The sequence below is a fragment of the Spermophilus citellus genome, assembly GCF_964194105.1.
Source record: "Spermophilus citellus genome assembly, chromosome: 7".
Taxonomy (NCBI): domain Eukaryota; kingdom Metazoa; phylum Chordata; class Mammalia; order Rodentia; family Sciuridae; genus Spermophilus; species Spermophilus citellus.
Window position 1 is genome coordinate 82,088,950 of NC_138188.1, and position 19,124 is coordinate 82,108,073.

The following is a 19,124-nucleotide window of genomic DNA, read 5'->3' on the forward strand; positions in this document are numbered from 1 at the left end:
TCTCCTAGGCCTGTATTTTTCATGGAAAGTACACATAAAACTTGGGCAGTTATATTTGTGCAAATCTCTGTTATATGTGTTATAAATCTCTGACTTACTTTAATCAACAAATTGGTTTACAACAAAAAACGAATATGCTTGTCTCAAACAAGTACTTTATTTCATTGTATTGAAAGATATATAAAGGCTTTTTTTTCTTCCAGAATACCTGTCTGCCATAAACAACCTGTTGTGGGGCAGGTCACTCAGAAAACACACCAAGTCCTAGTTTTGTCCAAATTGAAGAGTCCTTAGCCAGCTGGCCAGTGACTGCTCCCCGCAGAACCCATAACTATCTCTGCAAGGAACAGACTCGAGCCTCAATATTTTAGGATATTTAAAGGCAAAAACCACATAGATGCAAGCAAACAGGGGTATAGAAGCTGAATAGAGCAGTCAGTGAAACAATACAATGGGTACATTGGTATTTTCCCTGGGACTTTCCAGATTGGCATAACAGCAAACAAGCAGAAGGGAAGTGGGTCAAAATGGCCCTGGTTCAGTACAAGTTGGTTACTAACATCTAGATAATCAATCTCTGAAAAAGTACATTGCCCAAGAAAAATGGAAACCAAAGAGAACAATTTTACATTGTATAAGAATTGCTAGTTTATGTTGCCAAGTATACAATGCTAGGGAATTGTTAATGGGTACAGAGGTGGGACTTTCCTATGAGAGAAGCATTTCTTACATGATATGGAATCTCAGGGTAAAAATGGAGTCTGTTTTGTCATTGCCCATATAGCCTGGCCCATAACAAAACCAAACCCAGTATTTTGTTTAGATTTTTTTTGATCTGATGAACTATTAGGGGATATACAATAGAAAAGTTTTGAAATGTCAAATCTTAAATGTAACTTGGTTAAACATTAAAATACTTTTGTATTATATAAGATAGAATGTATTTTATTAAATATAGTGGTTTTTATTTAAATGATTTTATTTTTTAAATACATGACAGCAGAATGTATTACAATTCTTATTACACATATATATACCAAATTTTTTCGTATCTCTGTATATAAAGTATGTTGACACTCAATTCATGTCTTCATACATGTACTTTGGATAATGATGTCCATCACATTCTACCATCCTTGCTAATATTTTGCCTCCTCCTTTTCCCTCCCACCCCTCTTCCCTAACTAGAATTCATCTATTACTCCCATGCTCCCCCTCTTAAATTCAATTATTAGAAAATGGAAATTCATTTATAATATACATGACAAAAAATTTGGCTAGCCTTTATAACTATTTTCTTGACTAAGTTAGATACAGAGTTTCTTTCCTGATATTGTGAATTTTTGTGAGCTCATTAACATAAAGACATAGAGAGCTAACCTTTACTCATTGTGTGTAATAAGTTATGTGCAATTATAAATACATAAATTATATTACATGTCATCCTGACAAGCAGGTATTATTTTCATTTCTATTTTTAAAAAGAGTAAATTGAGACATACAAAGGTTAAATAAATCACCTTAGAAAATACCTGATGATTTGCATCGAAAATTTCTGCATCAAAATCCCTATATGCTTTCCATGATGATTTGGTCAATATCATTAGTAATATTAAGTATTTTTAATAATTACATTTAAACTTCACTTAAAGTTCACCTTGTTCTTTGCCCTGTGTCTAGTTAAATGCTGTTTAAAAAATCATTTCTATTTACATTGGTATTTGTTCTCCCACCTCTTCTCTTGGCTTCTTGTCTTACTTCTGTTAAATAAGTTTGGTATGTTGTCATGAGAGTCTACTTTATATAAATTTGTTCTCCCTTGTCTGAAAGCTTCTGTGCTGTTTATTTATAAATATAAAATTCTTCAGGCTGCCATATGAGGCTCTTGATAACTGTGCTCCCATTAACTACCATGTATATCCCTTCTTTCCTCTGTTAACTCTTCATTTCATTAAAATTGGTTTCCTCTCTCACTAAAGGAACTCGTGATACTCATTTCCATTTCCATATAATTGTTACTCATTCTTTTCATTCTTACTTTCCATTTAAAGTGCCTGTTAAAGTGTCATATCTTCAGGTGAACAAGCCAATTTCAGCTACTCTACTACTATTAATGTGTTCCTTCTTGAAACTTCATGCATTTACTTTATATACCATCCAGGTATTTGATCACATAGTGTCTAATAGTCTCACATAACGAGAAGTTTATACTCATTTCCTGCTCAAAAATTATTCTTGCACAATCTCTAGCCTTATTTTATATAATATGCTGTTAATAATCATACATATATTAAAAGTATTCCATTTGAAAACATCAAAAGTAAGAATTAGCTATAAACAGTTCTTTGCAATGGCACCATTAATGTTATATTCAGTATCCAGTCTGTAAAGATGCAGAAAAAGAAAATTACATATGCATTCAAATTAAAATATGCAGTCAATCATGATAGCTCAATGTGTTCATCAATGTGACAATTTGAGACAAAGGTTGTAAAATTGCAGGCTTCAACATGAAAGTGTGTATTTTGATTTATACCTTTTAAAATTCTCAGCACTTGATTATGATGTTTTTGATAGTGGGTATAGTACAAGTTCATATTAATTCTAGGTGTCTTTTGCAAGTGCTTTTCCCCCTTAAAGAAGATGTATCAGAATGTAATTTAGCAATATTGATTGAATATAAAAATTTTGTTTTTATTTTGATGTTTTGGGAAACTAGGTGTACTGCCCAGGGGTGCTTAAATACTGAGCAATATCACCAGTCCATTTTTAATTTTTTTTTAATTTTGATATAGGGTCTCACTATGTTGCTTAGTGTCTCACTAAGTTGGTGAGGCTGGCTTTGAACTTGAAATCCTCCTGCCTCAGCCTCCTGTACAGCTGGGATTATCAGCATGTGCCACTGCACCCAGATACAAGTTTGTTTTTATAAGTTATGGTACAACAAAAACTAGTAATTCATCTATTCATTCATTTATCAAATATTTACTGAGCTCCTAATATATGCTAAGCACTGTCTTAGAGGATGAGAGTTTTTGTGGAAAGATTATTTTTCCTCAGGAGTACCCACGGTCTGGTGCTGAGATGGTTTCATTATTGAAACTAGGAAGTCAAACACCTGTATAATGCAGGCATTGAAATATTCAACATGCAGTTGGAAGAGAAGGAAGAGACATATTTGTGTATGTTGACAGTGCAATCACTTGGGTCCAGTAGCTTGTTTTGCCTTGGTGACTAGAGTATGTCCCAATTTAAGGAAATCTGATAATGCAAATGTATAGAATATGAAAGGGTTTAGAGTTGCATGAAAGGAAATCTGCTAAGAATTCCTTTGCTATATTTAAAATGTTTACACATGTACTGACAGATATAAAAAAGATTTAAACAAAATTTTATAAGTATACAGCTTCCAATTAATGGCATGGATTTATAGCTCTATAATACAAAATCATGTCTACAGTTCCCAGTTTTCCAATACAATCAGTTGTTACAGGTTCATAAAATGCTGTGGCCTATTTTTACAGAAGAGATCCTGCTTGTCTTGAAGACTGAATTATCCAAATACCAACTTATAGATGATATGCCTGGGTATAAAATAGTGATTGAGAAATTCAGATTCAGGTCAACAGCATTAATAATAGAATGGCTTTATGTGTGTGTGGAACTAGATATAAGCCAAATCAAGAGACTGTATTCTGATCAGACACATACATTTGTAAAACCTTTGTGTCCTAGTTTCTGCTGATTACAAAGCCACATAAAGCTATTCCAAGCAATGCATTGGAGGTTCTGAATCTTGAGTGTCTGCTATTGCTGAATACAGCATTTTACCCTTGACTGTGCCCTTGTAATGTATGAGAATCTATCATATCCAAACCATGCTGGACAAATATAGGTATTCTACTTATACTACATAAAAGATGCTATTTAAGTTTGCTTCAATTCAATATTTATGGAACATTCCAGTGAAATATAGAGCAAAGGTTTTGGTAAGCTATTTTAAAATGTTAATAGAAAGTGGAATATAAAATATTATTTAGTAACTCCTTGGCTTGTACATATATCATGTCTGTGACATTAAGCAACTGTTATGGCCTATGTCTTTTCATTTGTGAAATGAGAATTTTAATACCCAAAATGTTGAATATTTGTAAGACTTAAAGAGAATAAAATAGGTAAAACATAGATTTTGTCCACCAAGTGAACAAAAAATATGATTATTATACTGATTGCCAATATGCTTAATAACTCCAACTAAAAAAAATTTGAAGTATCAAAATGGCAGATCAGAGGAATCCACAGTGTTTTAGCACCTCCCTGAGAATGAATTAAAACAGCAGTTCTACAACAGCAAACTGAAATATGAAGACAGTGGGAAACAGCTGGCAAGCAAATTGGGGAGCTAGCAACTAAGTGAAAACCAAAAGTATTGGTTTCTAGAATAGAAAACTAATTAATAAGGCAACAGACAGGCAGTTTGGGGTGTGTTTTGGCTCAGTGGGGGAGGAAAAGCTCCTCTCCAATGAGCTGAAAGACATTCTCCCACTGAATTTAAGAAAAACAAATACTGACCAACATATCCACAATCTGAACAGAAAGTAAGTTCAGAAAACTTGAACTATGTTCAAGTACTACAGCTCTTTGGCTAGAAAGAGACTGGCATTTCCCAGTAAAGAAGCAGGGAAGCACTGACAACTTGATGAGACTTTTTTCCTGAAGTTTCCTAGCTTGTCAGCAATCCCTACAGTGTATATTCACTTTTAGCTCCTTTTCTTTTTTCTTTTTTTTTTCTTTTTTTCTTTTTTTTTTTTGAATACCCAAGACTAAACATCCACTAAGATTGGGACTAAGTCTAGCAAGAAACTCCAAGTGGTTGGTTGATCAGTTTGCAGAATGGAAAAGAACAAAGGGAACTATCATTTCAATTTTGTGGTATAATTTCTGGAATAAGTAGCATGGCTGATGGGAGGAAAACTGGGTCAGATCAGGGTCAGGCAATAGCAGAGAGTCCTCATGGCACCATCTGAAGCCTAGAAGGGACTGGAGGATAGATGGATCCACCACATACACCTCTCCCCAGCACAAGGCCAGTTATCAGAACAAGGGAGGTGATGCAACACAGATCAGTCCATCTACTGACAGCAGGTGAAGGAGCTGGTGGGCAGCTGCCCTGAGAGACTTGTAGTCCCAAGCCCTGGGCAAAGTAACAAAGCCATTTTGAGAGTGAAGTCTACTCTGTAGCTGAAAATGAGCCCTTCAAATCCCCCTAGCAGAGGCCACCAGGAAGAGGAGGGCTGAACTCAGCCTCCAGGCTCCCCAAACAAGTTTGGCTACTTGAGTCAGAACTGAAAACCAATAGCATAAAGTTGTCATCATAGAAACTGCCTCATAGTTAGGGATTTCCAAAATCAAAATCCTAGAAAGAAAGGTCTATATTACAAAACCTCAGCAAGAAGGAAAATCTTCCACATGTTAGTTATTTCATTAACTGATTCACAATGTTTCCCCACAGTTTGGATGCATTGGAGCTAAGGTATACAACCAACTTAGGACTTATTATAAAATGATAACTACTCACCAAAGGACTTCAACTTTAAAAATAAGGAATTAATCTCAACAGATATGTAAATCTAGGACATTATAAATCATGAGGGAAAAGGCTAGGAAGATATCTCCAAAAAATTTACAGCCTCTCAATATCTAAATTCATAAGTATTGATGTGGATGAAGTCCCAGAGAAGAACCTGAACATGGTTGTGTTAAAATGATTAGCAAACTAAAAGAATATCTAAAGAATGAACTAAAAGAGAAAATACCGGTTGTAAAAAGGAATTACAATAAAGAGATGGGAATTTGAGAAAAAAAGAACTAAAGAGAAACCCTAGAAAGAAAAAAAAAACATAATCAACAAATCAAAAACTAAATTCAGTTGGAAGTCACCAGTACATTGGACCACCTTGAAGACAGAGTTTCAGGCCTTGAACACAAGGTATATGAACTTGAGCACTATGTCTGAAATAAAATAATAATAATAATAATAATAATAATAAGAATAAGAATTATTATTATTATTATTATTTTTAAAAATCAGAATATACAAGACCTCTGGGGAAATATTAACAGAACAAACAAGAATCATTGGAATGATTGAAATATAGCCTAATGGAATCAATAAACTTTCAGTGAAATAATAGTAGAAAATTTTCAAAACCTTGTAATAAAATGGACCTCCAGATACAGGGGCATGTAGAACCCAAATAGACAAGATCAAAAAGGAATTTCTCCATGACACATAACAAATACCTGACATATAGAACAATAATAGAAATTAAAGCGCCTCAAGAAATAAAAATGTCAGGTCACAATTAGAGGTAAATCAATAAAAATAATGTCTGATTTCTCAGCATAAACTCTAAAATCCAGGAGGGATAGAAACAAGGTATCCCAAGTACAAAAAACAAAACAAAACAAAACAAACAAACAACAACAACAACAACAACAAAAAAAACACACCACCTAACCAAGATTGTTGTATCAAGCAGGGTTGTCTTTCAGATTTGCAGAAGAAATCAAAACCCCCAAAATAAGAATAAACTAAAAATATTCATGCCTACTAATCCAAAATTAAAGAAAATAAAAGATACTACACAAATGAGACCATAAGAAAAAACTGCAGAGCTCCCAAAAGGAAAATTCTCAATGAAGAGTAGTTAAGCAAATGAGAATTAGGACTGAATTTAAACATAAATCAAAACATTAGAAAATATTAATTTTCTGTCTATAATACACTGAATATAAATGGGCTCCACTTTTCAAATAAAAAGCATAGACTGGAAAATGGATTGAAAAAAAAAACCCAACTGTGTGTTGTTTGGAAGAGATTCATTTCATAGACAAAGACATCCATAGGCTAAAAGTGGAAGATAGGAAAGGATATTTTGTTCAAATGGAGTTTGAAAGCAAGCCAGAGTATGTGGACTCATATCCAACAATGCACATTTCAATAAAAATATTAATCAGAAGAGAAAAAAAATATTTATTTCACACTGGTAAAGGAAACGATCAAAGAAGAAGATCTAACAATAAGAAATATTTATGACCAAAATGTTGGTGAGTGTAAGTACATGAAATAAGCACTACTCAATGTAAAGGATCAAATAGATCCTAATACAGTAATACTGGGGATTTCAACACACTTCTCTCACGTAGATAAGTTACCCAGACTTAAATAAATCAGTAAAGATACTTCAGACGTAAAAATACTGTATGTTAAATCAATCTCATAGAATATTCAATACATTACTTAAAAATTTAGCCAGAACAATGAAACAAGAGAAGAAATTTAAAGGCGTGCAAATAGGAAGATAAGCAACCAGATTATTATTACATTATTATTACATTTCTATGTTCATAGAAGCCCAGTTCTTGGTAGCTAAATCACGGATCCAGACTAGATGTACATCAAGAGATAAATGGATAAAAAATGTGGTGTACATGGAGCTTTGTTTTCAGTCATAAATAATGAGATTATGTCTTTTGTTGGTAAATGGATGGAACCAAGGAACATCATGATAAGTGAAATAAGCAAGAATCAGAAAGTCAAAGGGCTTATGTTTTTCTCTTACATGTGGAAGCATGAGAGAAAAAAGGTTTAAAAAGTGATCTAATGGAAATGGAGGGGAAAATAGTATAATAGAGGAAGAACATCAGGTTAAGAGGAGAGGAAGGAAAGAGGATATACTAGGGAATTAAATCAACAAAATTATTATATTTACTTATAGAAATGTATCACAATGAACTCCATGTTTATGAATAATGAACCAGTAACATAAATTTTTAAAATGAAACAAAACGTATGCTTTGCTTATTCAGTAAAATTTATAATGTACTAATCAGCTATAGAAATACCAAAAATATTTGACAGCGTGACATTCACAATTGTCAAATTGAAGAATGGATTGTAAGTTTGTTACTAAACCAGCAAAAGATAGTATGTCAAACTTTACTGAAAAGACAGAGCACTTGAGATTTTGACAGTATTGAGTGAGTTTGGTTAAAATGTTCCTATTCATACAATTCACTTTATAATGAATTTATTCTTTAATTCAAAGTTGTATAGTATGTCTTGCTTACTTCTTTTGTAACTTTTACTTCTCAACAAATGTGACTAGCAGAAAGTAAAACCATTAGTTAGAACCATATTTATCAAATAACAGAAATCTGCTTTCATTTTAACAGTTATTTATAATTAAATACCATCATCAGTTGTCCTTTTAAAAATGTGATTCACTTCATTCCTGCCCCAGATTACAAAATATGCATGCTGTTCTGAACACTAATGCACCTTATGGTGACAATGAAGATTATGGATTATAATAGTGGTCAGCTTTAATTTTGACCCTCTTACCATATGGCCTTGAACAGGTTTCCTGGTTACCTAGTGCCACAAAAGAAACCATCCCCAAACCTAATCCCTAAAATAACACCAGCCATTTATTTTGCTTACAAATCTATAAATTTACCAAAGTACAACAAGAGTAACTCATTTCATCCCCATGGATAATCTGCTTGAGTATTTGGTCTAGAAAACCTATAGGACCACACTTCAGATAGCTCACTCACCTGGCTGAAAATTGATGATGCTGTCTATTGGGAACTCAGCCAGAGCTGTGAGCCCAGAAACTAAGTTCTTCTCCACATGGTCCTCTCCCTGGCTGGTTGACCCTTATCCTGGAATGGTGGCCTGTTTTTCAAAGTAAGCATCCCAAAGAATCATAGGATGTCATATAGAGTCATTTCACTCTAGTCACATGTATACCAGATTCAAGAGGAAGCAACAGAGATAGGTATTATTTCCTTGTGAAAAGAATGTCTCGGAGACATTATCAGAAAAGCAGGTATATAGTTTGGATGATACTGTTGAGGCCATTTTTGGAAAGCACAGTCTTTCACAGTACAATACTTAAGATCTCTTGATCTTAAGTAGCCAAATGTATACATTTCTGATCCCTTTTTCATATTACATTTATTAAGTCCTCCCAAAAACCTGTGAGTTGGGTTCTATCATTTGTACCATTGTCTTAGTCCACTTATCATAGATTGGGTATATTTCTGTTGCAGAGTCTTAGAAGTACAAGATTCAGGTGCCAGCAGACCTGTATCTGTTCATAGCATCCCTCTTAGTTTGCATTAGCCATCTTCACATTCTGTCCTCATATGGAAGCGAGGAGTACCTTGATCTTGTACCTCCCTTCTTGTTGGGGATTTTGACTTCAACATAGAGTTTGAAGGGAAACACAAACATTCAGACCACAACACCTATTTTACAAATGAGAAAACTGATGCACAGAAAAATAAGTTCCTAGAAGTGAGAGCTAATAAAATACAGAAACAGAAATAAAAAACCTGTAATCTGTTCTCAAAGTCCACATTATTTTTCTTTGAAGTCAGTTTTTATAAGGGTAATTAAAACACTGTATACAAAGTTCTTATTAGTAACAGCTTACCTAGATTTGCCAATATTTGTATGTATAATGTCCCTGTTTATTTTATAAGTTAATGTGTTAAATAGTAATAAGAAGCCACAAACAGTGTATGATTTCTAGGTTGGTATCCTCTTCTTTACCTAATCAATGTTTAAATCCTCAATGTTAGTCCGAAATCTATCTAGTTTCCATTTTTTGGTTAATTTCTTCATTATTTGGTATGTTAAATAGAATCAGATTGACATAGATGCAGTTTAGGAGTAAGTTCAGGAGTTGGTAGTTTCAGGGATTGCTTTCCCAACATGCTTTCTCTTCATGTTCTCCTGAATATTTCTGCTTTTCCATATTTCCTCTTTAAAAATCCCTTGGCTAGAAGGCTGATGCTTCATTTACTTGATTGTGCACTTCTGCTACTAACTCCAAATCCAGGACCAAAGGAGACCAATACAGAGAGAAAAATAAATGTGATGGAGGTTGACTCAGCCCTCTTGTAACCACAGTTTCAGTGAACAGAGAAGGTATCCATCCTTTAGAATTTTGGTTCCCGTGGGTTTCCGTTATTGGCCATCACCACTACTCTGATTGGTTTAGGGCTAGGCCATAGCTAGGGAGAAAAGAAAAAGGGGGAGTAGAGATTTTCACATTCTGAGCGTTAGAACTTCTGATTTCCACTCTGAAGCAAAATCAGCTTGCTTGTCCTGGATCTCTGTGGCCTCAGTTTATTCAGGGTATGGTAAGGGGTATGTAAAGGAGAGTGGGGATGAAGGGAGAGAGGAACAGTAAACTCATCACCAGCTCAGCAGGACTTCAAAATTTCATCTTCAATATGTCTATGTGTAGTAACTTTTCAGAATCCTTAAATAGCTGATCAGTATATCATGCCTAGATTTTATAGTTAAATAGGAAAAAGAGAGTATAGTATGTGTGGCCCCAAACCAGAGCTTCTTTCTTTAATTCTTAATGATGAAAGTCATATATAACCTACAGTATATTTCTGTAGGTCTAATGGCTTTTCTATACAAGAGAAAGTTCACCTTAAACATTTGTTTTGTGGCAGTAACAGGAAACTGAAATTAATAATAGGATACTTATGTATACATTTTCTCATGTTGTCTTTATAGTGCTCCACCCACCCATTCCAGGAAGGTTAGGTTGAATATTTTAAAGCACAGTACACATGCTTATTATTTATAGACTTTATTTTGTGACTTTAAGATTTTCTTTCTATTGTTGTTTGTAGAATATTCTGAGAAAACAAAATATTTATGCTTGTTTACCCTCAAGTTTTGGAGATATTTTCTTTTTATCTTTCAATTCCTTAACCTGTTTTCTTCTCTACTTAACATGACAGTGAAATTTAACTTCCACAATTGTACAGCAGCATCTAGGAAAACAACAAGAAACTGCCTTTGACTATTTGTTAAATTTCTTTCATGAATTCTAGTATAAAGTAATACAGATAATAATACACATATTTAACTGATAAGTCATTCAGGTTTATCGAAACTTATAACCTATAGAATACCAATGAGGGAAAGGCGTTTGATTATATAAATATCAGTTCCTGCCACACAGGTGCAATTTAATATTTCATCAAATGGTAAGAACTGCACAGCCTGATATGCCAACTGGGATTTCTTATGGTCTTTTGTCTTCCAGGTCTCTGATAATGGGGATAGGAATAGAAAACTGCTAGCAATATATAGCCTAGTCATTTGATTTTTAAAATAAAGTATGAATAAAACAAGTTTGTGAGAATATTTATTTTTTGGATATTATAGATTCACCATTTCTAAAGTGCATAGAATTTATTCTTCTGCTATTCTTGCTACATTTATCAGTAGGTACAATGAAATAAAAAATCAAATCATTTCATAAATATATTATAAATAATGATTTGCTTATAATTTAATTATTCTGAATTGAATATACTCATTGCAAATTGTATGTGAAGAAATTACGGTATAAGCTTATTTTCAATATGGTTGGTTGATCATATTCCTTTAGGATACTTTAGTATACTTCACTAATAAGACTAAAGGAATACAGAAGATTTACTCTAGTAAGTATAAAGCAAGAGGTAAAGGAAAGGAACAACACACAAGGTGAGGAAGGTCTATCTGTCAATATAAATTCACAATTTTCATAAGATGAAAATCAAGTAGCAAAATGATACTTAGCAGTGGAACTTAGTATGACTAAATGCATTCATTTTTTAATTTGTTCTAATTAGTTATACTAGAAATGCCACTTTCATTTTGAGCTAGCTTTTCTTTGGGAATATAATGAGGTGTGGAATCAGTCTATCTAACCATATGTCTGTGTTCATCTACAATAGATTCTGCCAATTATCCAAGTAGTTGTACCAACTTAAACTTCCACAGCTATATGAGAGTTCATGTTGACCCATACCCTCACCAACCATTGTTATCATATTCTTTCACCTTGGACATTCTCATTGATGGTCATAGTATTGCACTGTACTTCAAAATAAGTTTTTAGATTTTGTCTTTGGGAAACTAAGTGTAGTAGATAGGAGAAAGACTGACTTATGGAAGAAAAAGAGACTTAGAAGAATAATAATTTAGATTAACTCAGTTATCTGATTTTTTTTTGTCACCAGAATGGACTAATATACAACACCTGAAAGAAACACCTGAAAGAAAGCCAATGCAAAACTATATGAAAAAGTCACTTTAAGATGTGAGATATCAGATAGCTGAAAGAAGATTAAAAAGATGGAGAGCTCCAGAATTGTTTCACTTAACTATCTTGAGAAGATTTTCAGGATGTAGCACAGGGAGGGAGGACCCTGATAAACACTGGTAGGTTCTCTCCTTGTATTGTGGATTGAGAGAACAGATCTGATACTCTAAGGAGAAAAGGAAGGAACCTAGATTTCACAATATGGAGTATGGAGATAACACAATGCTGTTCTGAAAGTGAGCTTCAGAGAGCTGCTGGGTTCTCTGTGTGTATTCACCCAAATTTTGCTAATGAACACACCAACAAAGGAGATAACAGTGATCATAAAATGTATGCAAGGATCCTAAAAGAAGGCAGAAAGAGGCAAATGGAATACTAAACAAATAGGACAATTGGAAAAGGGATACCAAGATAGATTTATTGCATACCTGTGTCAGTAATCGCACTAAGTACAAAGATTCCAATTAAAGGACAGAGATTGACAGATTGGATTAAAAACAAATATAGGAAAAACCTCAGGCCCAGGTATATGCTACCTACATTAAACTTACTTTTAATCTGAAAATATAAATAGGTAAAAGTAAAGGGAATCAAGGAAACAGATGATACTGGGAAAACTGGAAACCATATGCAGCAAAATGAAATTAAACCTCTCTCTCTCACCATGCACAAAACTCAAAGTGGACCAAGGACCTAGCAATTAGACGAGAGACTGTACACCTATCTAATAGAAGAAAAAGTAGGCCAAAATCTTCATCACACTGGGTTAGGCCCTGGCTTCCTTAACAAGACTCCTAAAGCACCAGAAACAAAATCAATAAATGGGATGAATTCAAACTAAAAATCTTCTTCTCAGAAAAAAAAATGAGATGAAGAGAGAGCCTACAGTATGGGAGCAAATTTTTACCTCATGCACATCAGATAGAGCACTAATCTCCAGGATATATAAAGAACTCAAAAAACTTAATACCAAAAACAAACAAACAAACAAACAAACAACCCAATCAAATGGGCTAAGGAACCAAACAGACACTTCTCAGAAGAAGATATACAAGTGATTAACAAATATATGAAAAAGTTTTCAACATCTTTAGTAATTAGAGAAATGCATATAAAAACTAAGATTTCATGTCATGCCAGTCAGAATGGCAGTTATCAATAAAACGTATTGGAGAGGTTGTGGGGAAAGTTACACTCATACTTTGCTGGTGTGACTGCAAATTTTTGCAACTATTTTGGAAAGCAGTGTGGATATTCCTCAGAAAAAAATGGAATGGAACCACCATTTTACCTAGCTATCCTACTCCTCGCTCTATACACAAAGGATTTAAGATAAGAATAGTAAGCGACATAGCCACACCAATGTTTATAGCAGCTGAATTCACTATAGTTAAACTGTGGAAGCAAACTAGATGCCCATCAATAGATGAATGGATAAAGAAACAGTGGTATATATACACAATGGAATATTACTCAGTGTTAAAAGAATAAAAAAATGGCATTTGTAGGTAAATGGATGGAGTTGGAGAATATTATGCTAAGCCAAATAAGCCAATTCTAAAAAATTAAAGGCTGGATATTTTCTCTTATTAGTGGCTGCTGATCTGTGATTGGAGGTTGGGCATGGGATGAATGGAGGAACTTTATATTGGGAAGAGGAGAGGTTATGGGGGTAGGAAAGATGGTGGAATGTTATGGACATCATTACCCTAGGTATACCTCTGATTGCATGAATGCTGCATCTCTACACTTACAACAAGAGAATTGAAATGTTGCACTCCATTTGTGTACGATGAATTGAAATGCATTCTGCTGTCATGTACAATTAAGTAGGACAAATAAATAAAATAATAATAATAAAATATAAAACAAAATATAAAATAGTAAAAAAAAAAATAGAAAACCTCAGACCCAGGAGTGTACTACCTACATGGAACTTACTTTTAATCTGAAAATATAAATAGGTAAAAGTTAAGGGAATCAAGGAAACCTGGAATTGTTGGATTATTGATTATGGTAATGTCTCACAGTTGTGTACATACATCAACATTTACCAAATTGTACACTTTATAGTTTTTGAATAACAATTATATCTAAATAAAGCTGTTAAATATTATGACATTGTAACTCAGTGACAAATGCTTGCTTGGCATGGTGAGGCACTGGGTTCAATTCTCAACACTGCATATAAATAAATAAACACAACAGAGGCTCATCAATGACTAAAAAAAATCTTTAAAAAAGTATGGTAAATATGAGAAGTGGCAAGACTAAAATTTTATAGCAGTGGAAGGTTAGTTTAGAAAAATAGATGTGAGTCTAACTTTGAAGAAATTTAAACATTAGCGTTTAGACTCTATTCTAGAGACCAAGTATTGGTATTTTTTTATAAAGGAGTATATAGCATATACTTTAGGCTATGTATATCAAGAGCCAAAAATCAAATTTATCTCGAAATTATACATATTTGCTGTACAAAATCAGGTACTGAGTCACATTTAGCCAAATAACAATGATTTGCAATTCCTGCTTTAGAAAATAGAGCAAAATGGTCCTTCTTCATACTTAGAAATGTAACCTGTGTTAACTGTGGAGTGGACTTGAACAGGGACAAAATAGAGACAGGTAGACCTTAGATGAATGTAGTAGTCCTAGAGATGTGGATTTAAATTATAGATTCATATTACTGTGGAGAGAAGCTATAATAACTAGAATCATTGTAGGCAATGAAGGACTGAGCTGAGTATCTATATCTGTATAGCTTTTTATAAAAGAAGCAAAAAACTGCCACATCAGGTAACTTTTAACTTTCCAACAGTATTCTGTACACTACTGACACATGTTGGGAATTTTTCTTATCTTGGTTGCAAGCAATCAACCAAGAAGTGCTTTGTTTATGTTGCTCTCTGGAAGCAGAAGCTTACATACCTTATAAACAGAAACAAGGGAGTAACAGAAAGAATAAAGGGTATATCAAAGTGCAGTGAAAAATTTTCAGAAAGTACTGATATCCCATTTTTAGCAGAAATACAAGCAAAACCAAACCAAATGGATACACAGAATGCTAATTCCAAATAAAGTTCTTGTGATCTCACAGAGTTAGTAAACTCAGCATTTATTCATTTCACTCATTCAATTTTTCAAGCATTTATAAAAACTAAATATATACTTGCAATCTGCTATGTATTGTAAATACTAGAATTGTAATGCCCATTTCTGCTTTGTGGCAGTCACAGGAACTTAAGGTTACAGATGCAATAAAACAGTTATGATCTATTATGGTATGAGCTGATGAGGTTTAGGTTATATACTATTAATGTATGCTATATAAAGAAAATATAAATGCCTAGGACAATGGTATTTTAAGATTTTGTCAGCAGAATTATTTGTGTGAATACATATATGTATATGTGTGCAGTAGCAAGAAAATCCAAATACGCATAGATGATAATTTGAAATGGAAATCTGATTTTTAAATAGCTAGGTCACCTTGCAATATTTATCCTTTTTCTGTCATAGTTAAATCACTTTCAAGATACTAACTACTTTTATCTCTTACTTATTATGTAATGATTCAGCAAGGAAAAAATTATAAATTTATAGTTAAGATAATGGTACCATGATCACAGTGTGCACTGAATTCACATGTATGATTCTCTACAGAAATTTAGTTAACAGAGTAATCATACACTGTCCAGTTCAATTAAATAATTATATATTGAGCACCTACTATATGACGTGCACTAAGCACTATGCTAACCTGTTCTCCCAGAGCTTACAGCCATCCAATAAGTATTTGCCAAAGAATAACTAATGTGGATGGAAATGGCTGAGATTTATTGAGAAACTAAATTTTTCTAGGAAGTTAAGTATAATTTTGTTAAAGAAGTGAGACCTAACTCCTGACCTGGAGTTAGCAAAACAGGTGGGTCAAAAGATGGTGATAGAGGAGAGGTTTTTCAACAGAAGAAAAGGCTCAAAGCAGAAAAAAGAGCATGGTGAATTTATGGAAATTAAGGGAGCCCCTCAGCAACTCATTCATTTATTGTCCAATACTCATAGAGGGCTTCGAATGCCTGGCACTCTTCTAAGCCCTGGAGAAGCACTTCAGTAAATAAAACAGACACAAATCTCTGTTTAATAGAGCTCACATCCTCATGAGGAATGGTTTCTAAAATTAAATATGTCATGTGTCAGGTATTTCTAAGTCATTTGGAAGCAAGAAAAACAAGCGAAGGGTAATATGGAATATTGTGGTATGGTGTAGCAGGAGTTGCAGTTTAAAAAGGGGATCATGCAAGGAAGCTTCACTGATACTATGTTGTTTAAAAAGAAGACCGGATATAAGGAGAGAGGAAGTCTTATGCATAGTTGGATAAGAGCAGTTGGTAAAAGCAAGCTTTCTAATATGCTCTCTGTGGCAGAAGCAAGCTTTTCTCTATGCACAGAAGAAAATTCTAAGAGGAAATAGCATATTAGCTTAAAACCTTTCATATAAGATGTATATGTTTAAAATCTTGTATTAGTTATTGCAAATGAATAAATAAAATTTTTGTTGGCATAAAAATTAAGGTAAGAGCATACTACTTTATATAATAAACAGTGTTTATGGCTAAAATTTGAAGAGCTGACAAAAGAAGGAAATATTTCTTATCTGTCTTTAAAATAATATTTAAGTGATATTAAAAATAACATTGGAATGCTCTGAATGCAAGCTCTCCATTTAGATATACATATCTCTTTAAATTGGTTTATTAGATTTTTAATATTGTAATAGCTTAAAGATATTATTTAAGTTTTTCAAGAGGTTCCACTTTTGAAATTATTTGGAAATTAATAAAAACCCAAACAGTTGGAATGGTAAATTGCATAATTAAGTAGAGAATATTTATTTAATGAAAAAATATAAATAAGTATGTTTTATTGAAAATTTTATGATATGTTTTCTTAATAATCCTTTATAATAAATTCAAACTTAGAAATTGCAGGCTTTTAAGGAAATTTTAATTATGAAAAATGTGAGCAGGGTTACCTATTATGTATATACTCTGAATTTCCACAGGTTTAGAGAAATATTTTGGTGACACAGTCCTTTTTCTTATTAACTTTTTAGCACTACCTTGTCATGAAGTTAGAGAAGAGACTGATGTTGGTGTTCATATGCCACCACTGCTTATTGATACTAATACTGAATAACTTCTTACTATGTAAAATTAATAATTTATGGTTATCTTAAATTAATAGATCATTTAAAATATTTTAATAAAAGTAAACAAACTATCAAAAATAACATAGTTCTACCATACAAAAATGAAAAAAATAATAATGTGTATTTTTTTAGTTGTAGGTGGACACAATACATTTATTTTATTTTTATGTGGTGCTGAGAGTTGAACCCAGTGCCTCACACATGCCAGGCAAGTGCTCTACCACTGATTCACAGCCCCAGCCACCATGAAAGAAAATCTAACTACTAACAGACACATCAAGCCAAACTGGGGCTTTGTCCTTGCATACTTAGAAAGAATGAGGGGGAATGAAAATCTAAGTACTCTTGAACCATATGATTTAGTTATTTAATGCCATCTCCCCAAACTCTACAAAATCATCTTTTTTACTGCCAAAAATGGGCATCTTCTCAATTAGGTAAGCACTGATGTTTTGTGTGTATGTGCATGTTTGTATGTAAGGCTGAATCAATACATGCCTTAGGTACACTTTTAAAAATTACAAAGCAACCTCAGCTAAAATATGTCATGATTGTGATACTAACATTGAATAGCTAATTACACATATTAGTAACATATATATTGGCCTTTCTGTGTATCTATGATGCTGAACTCTGATGTCTAAAATATGTATAAATTAAAATATGTTGTACAGAAGAACTCTAGCATAATAACTAAAAAGAAATTGTTTCTTCTGCTTTTACAGCTTGCAGACCAGGATTCTATAAAGCCTTTGCTGGTAACACAAAGTGTTCTAAATGCCCTCCGCATAGTTTAACCTACATGGAAGCAACATCTGTTTGTCAGTGTGAAAAGGGTTACTTCCGAGCTGTAAAAGATCCACCTTCTATGGCATGTACCAGTAAGTCTCTACATTTTGGATTTGCACATCCTGTTTCCAACCCTTTGGATTTCTTTATCTGAAATTTTTAAAAAATAAGTGAATGTACAAAATCCTGTATCATCAGTGCCATTTGTCTTTGATAATAGTCAAGGAAAAAGCTGTCCTTTTCAGCATGGTTGCTTTCAAAAACTTATAAAGAAAGTGTTTATTCCTCAAAATTTATACTGATCCTCAATATACAAATACCAGAATTGGCATGAGGCCCTGCAGATTTTCCCTAACCAAAAATCTGTCTTTAAGAAATTTCAGTAGTTTAAGACTACATGAGAAATTATAAATAAAACCTCTGTTCTTTGCTTTGACCTTTTTAAGGCACACCAATGTAGGATTATGAAGTTTTATGTATGAGGGAGAATCCAGAGGAAACTTTAAAAATCTCTGTAATTATTATGCAGAAAAGCTCTTTTCTTTAAAAGAATATACTTTTTAAGTTTTTCCACATTTCACTTCACACTTCCTCTTCAGTTTTTTGGTTAGAGACAATAGAATATTAAATCTAAATGTGAGGTTATTTTAATGCTTGTGTCTAAAATTTAAAATTATTTGTTGACTTCTAGTATTCAAGTATTGTGGAATATTTGAGGATTAATTATAAACTAGAAATGGATGTATTAATGAATTTCTAGGTGAGGCAAAAGGAAAATGTCACCCCTTAGTTATAAAAACTTATTAAAATCATAAACAAGTTATTTTAGTGAAACTTGACTTTCATAGTGATAAATTGATACCAAAATGTTTCTTCTTTTATGTAATTCCACAGGAGCAAAAATAGATTGAGAATCATGTAATGTCACATTTTCT

General features: G+C 33.1%; 1 protein-coding gene across 1 annotated transcript in view; it reads left to right on the forward strand.

The window, feature by feature from the left end:
• EPHA6 (EPH receptor A6) overlaps positions 1 to 19,124 on the forward strand; it is a gene marked incomplete at both ends in the record, with an annotated part of 842,065 nt that overhangs the window by 326,993 nt on the left and 495,948 nt on the right. The window contains 1 exon segment of the mRNA XM_081301897.1: positions 18,126 to 18,281. Coding sequence (XP_081158023.1) covers positions 18,126 to 18,281 — 156 coding nt within the window.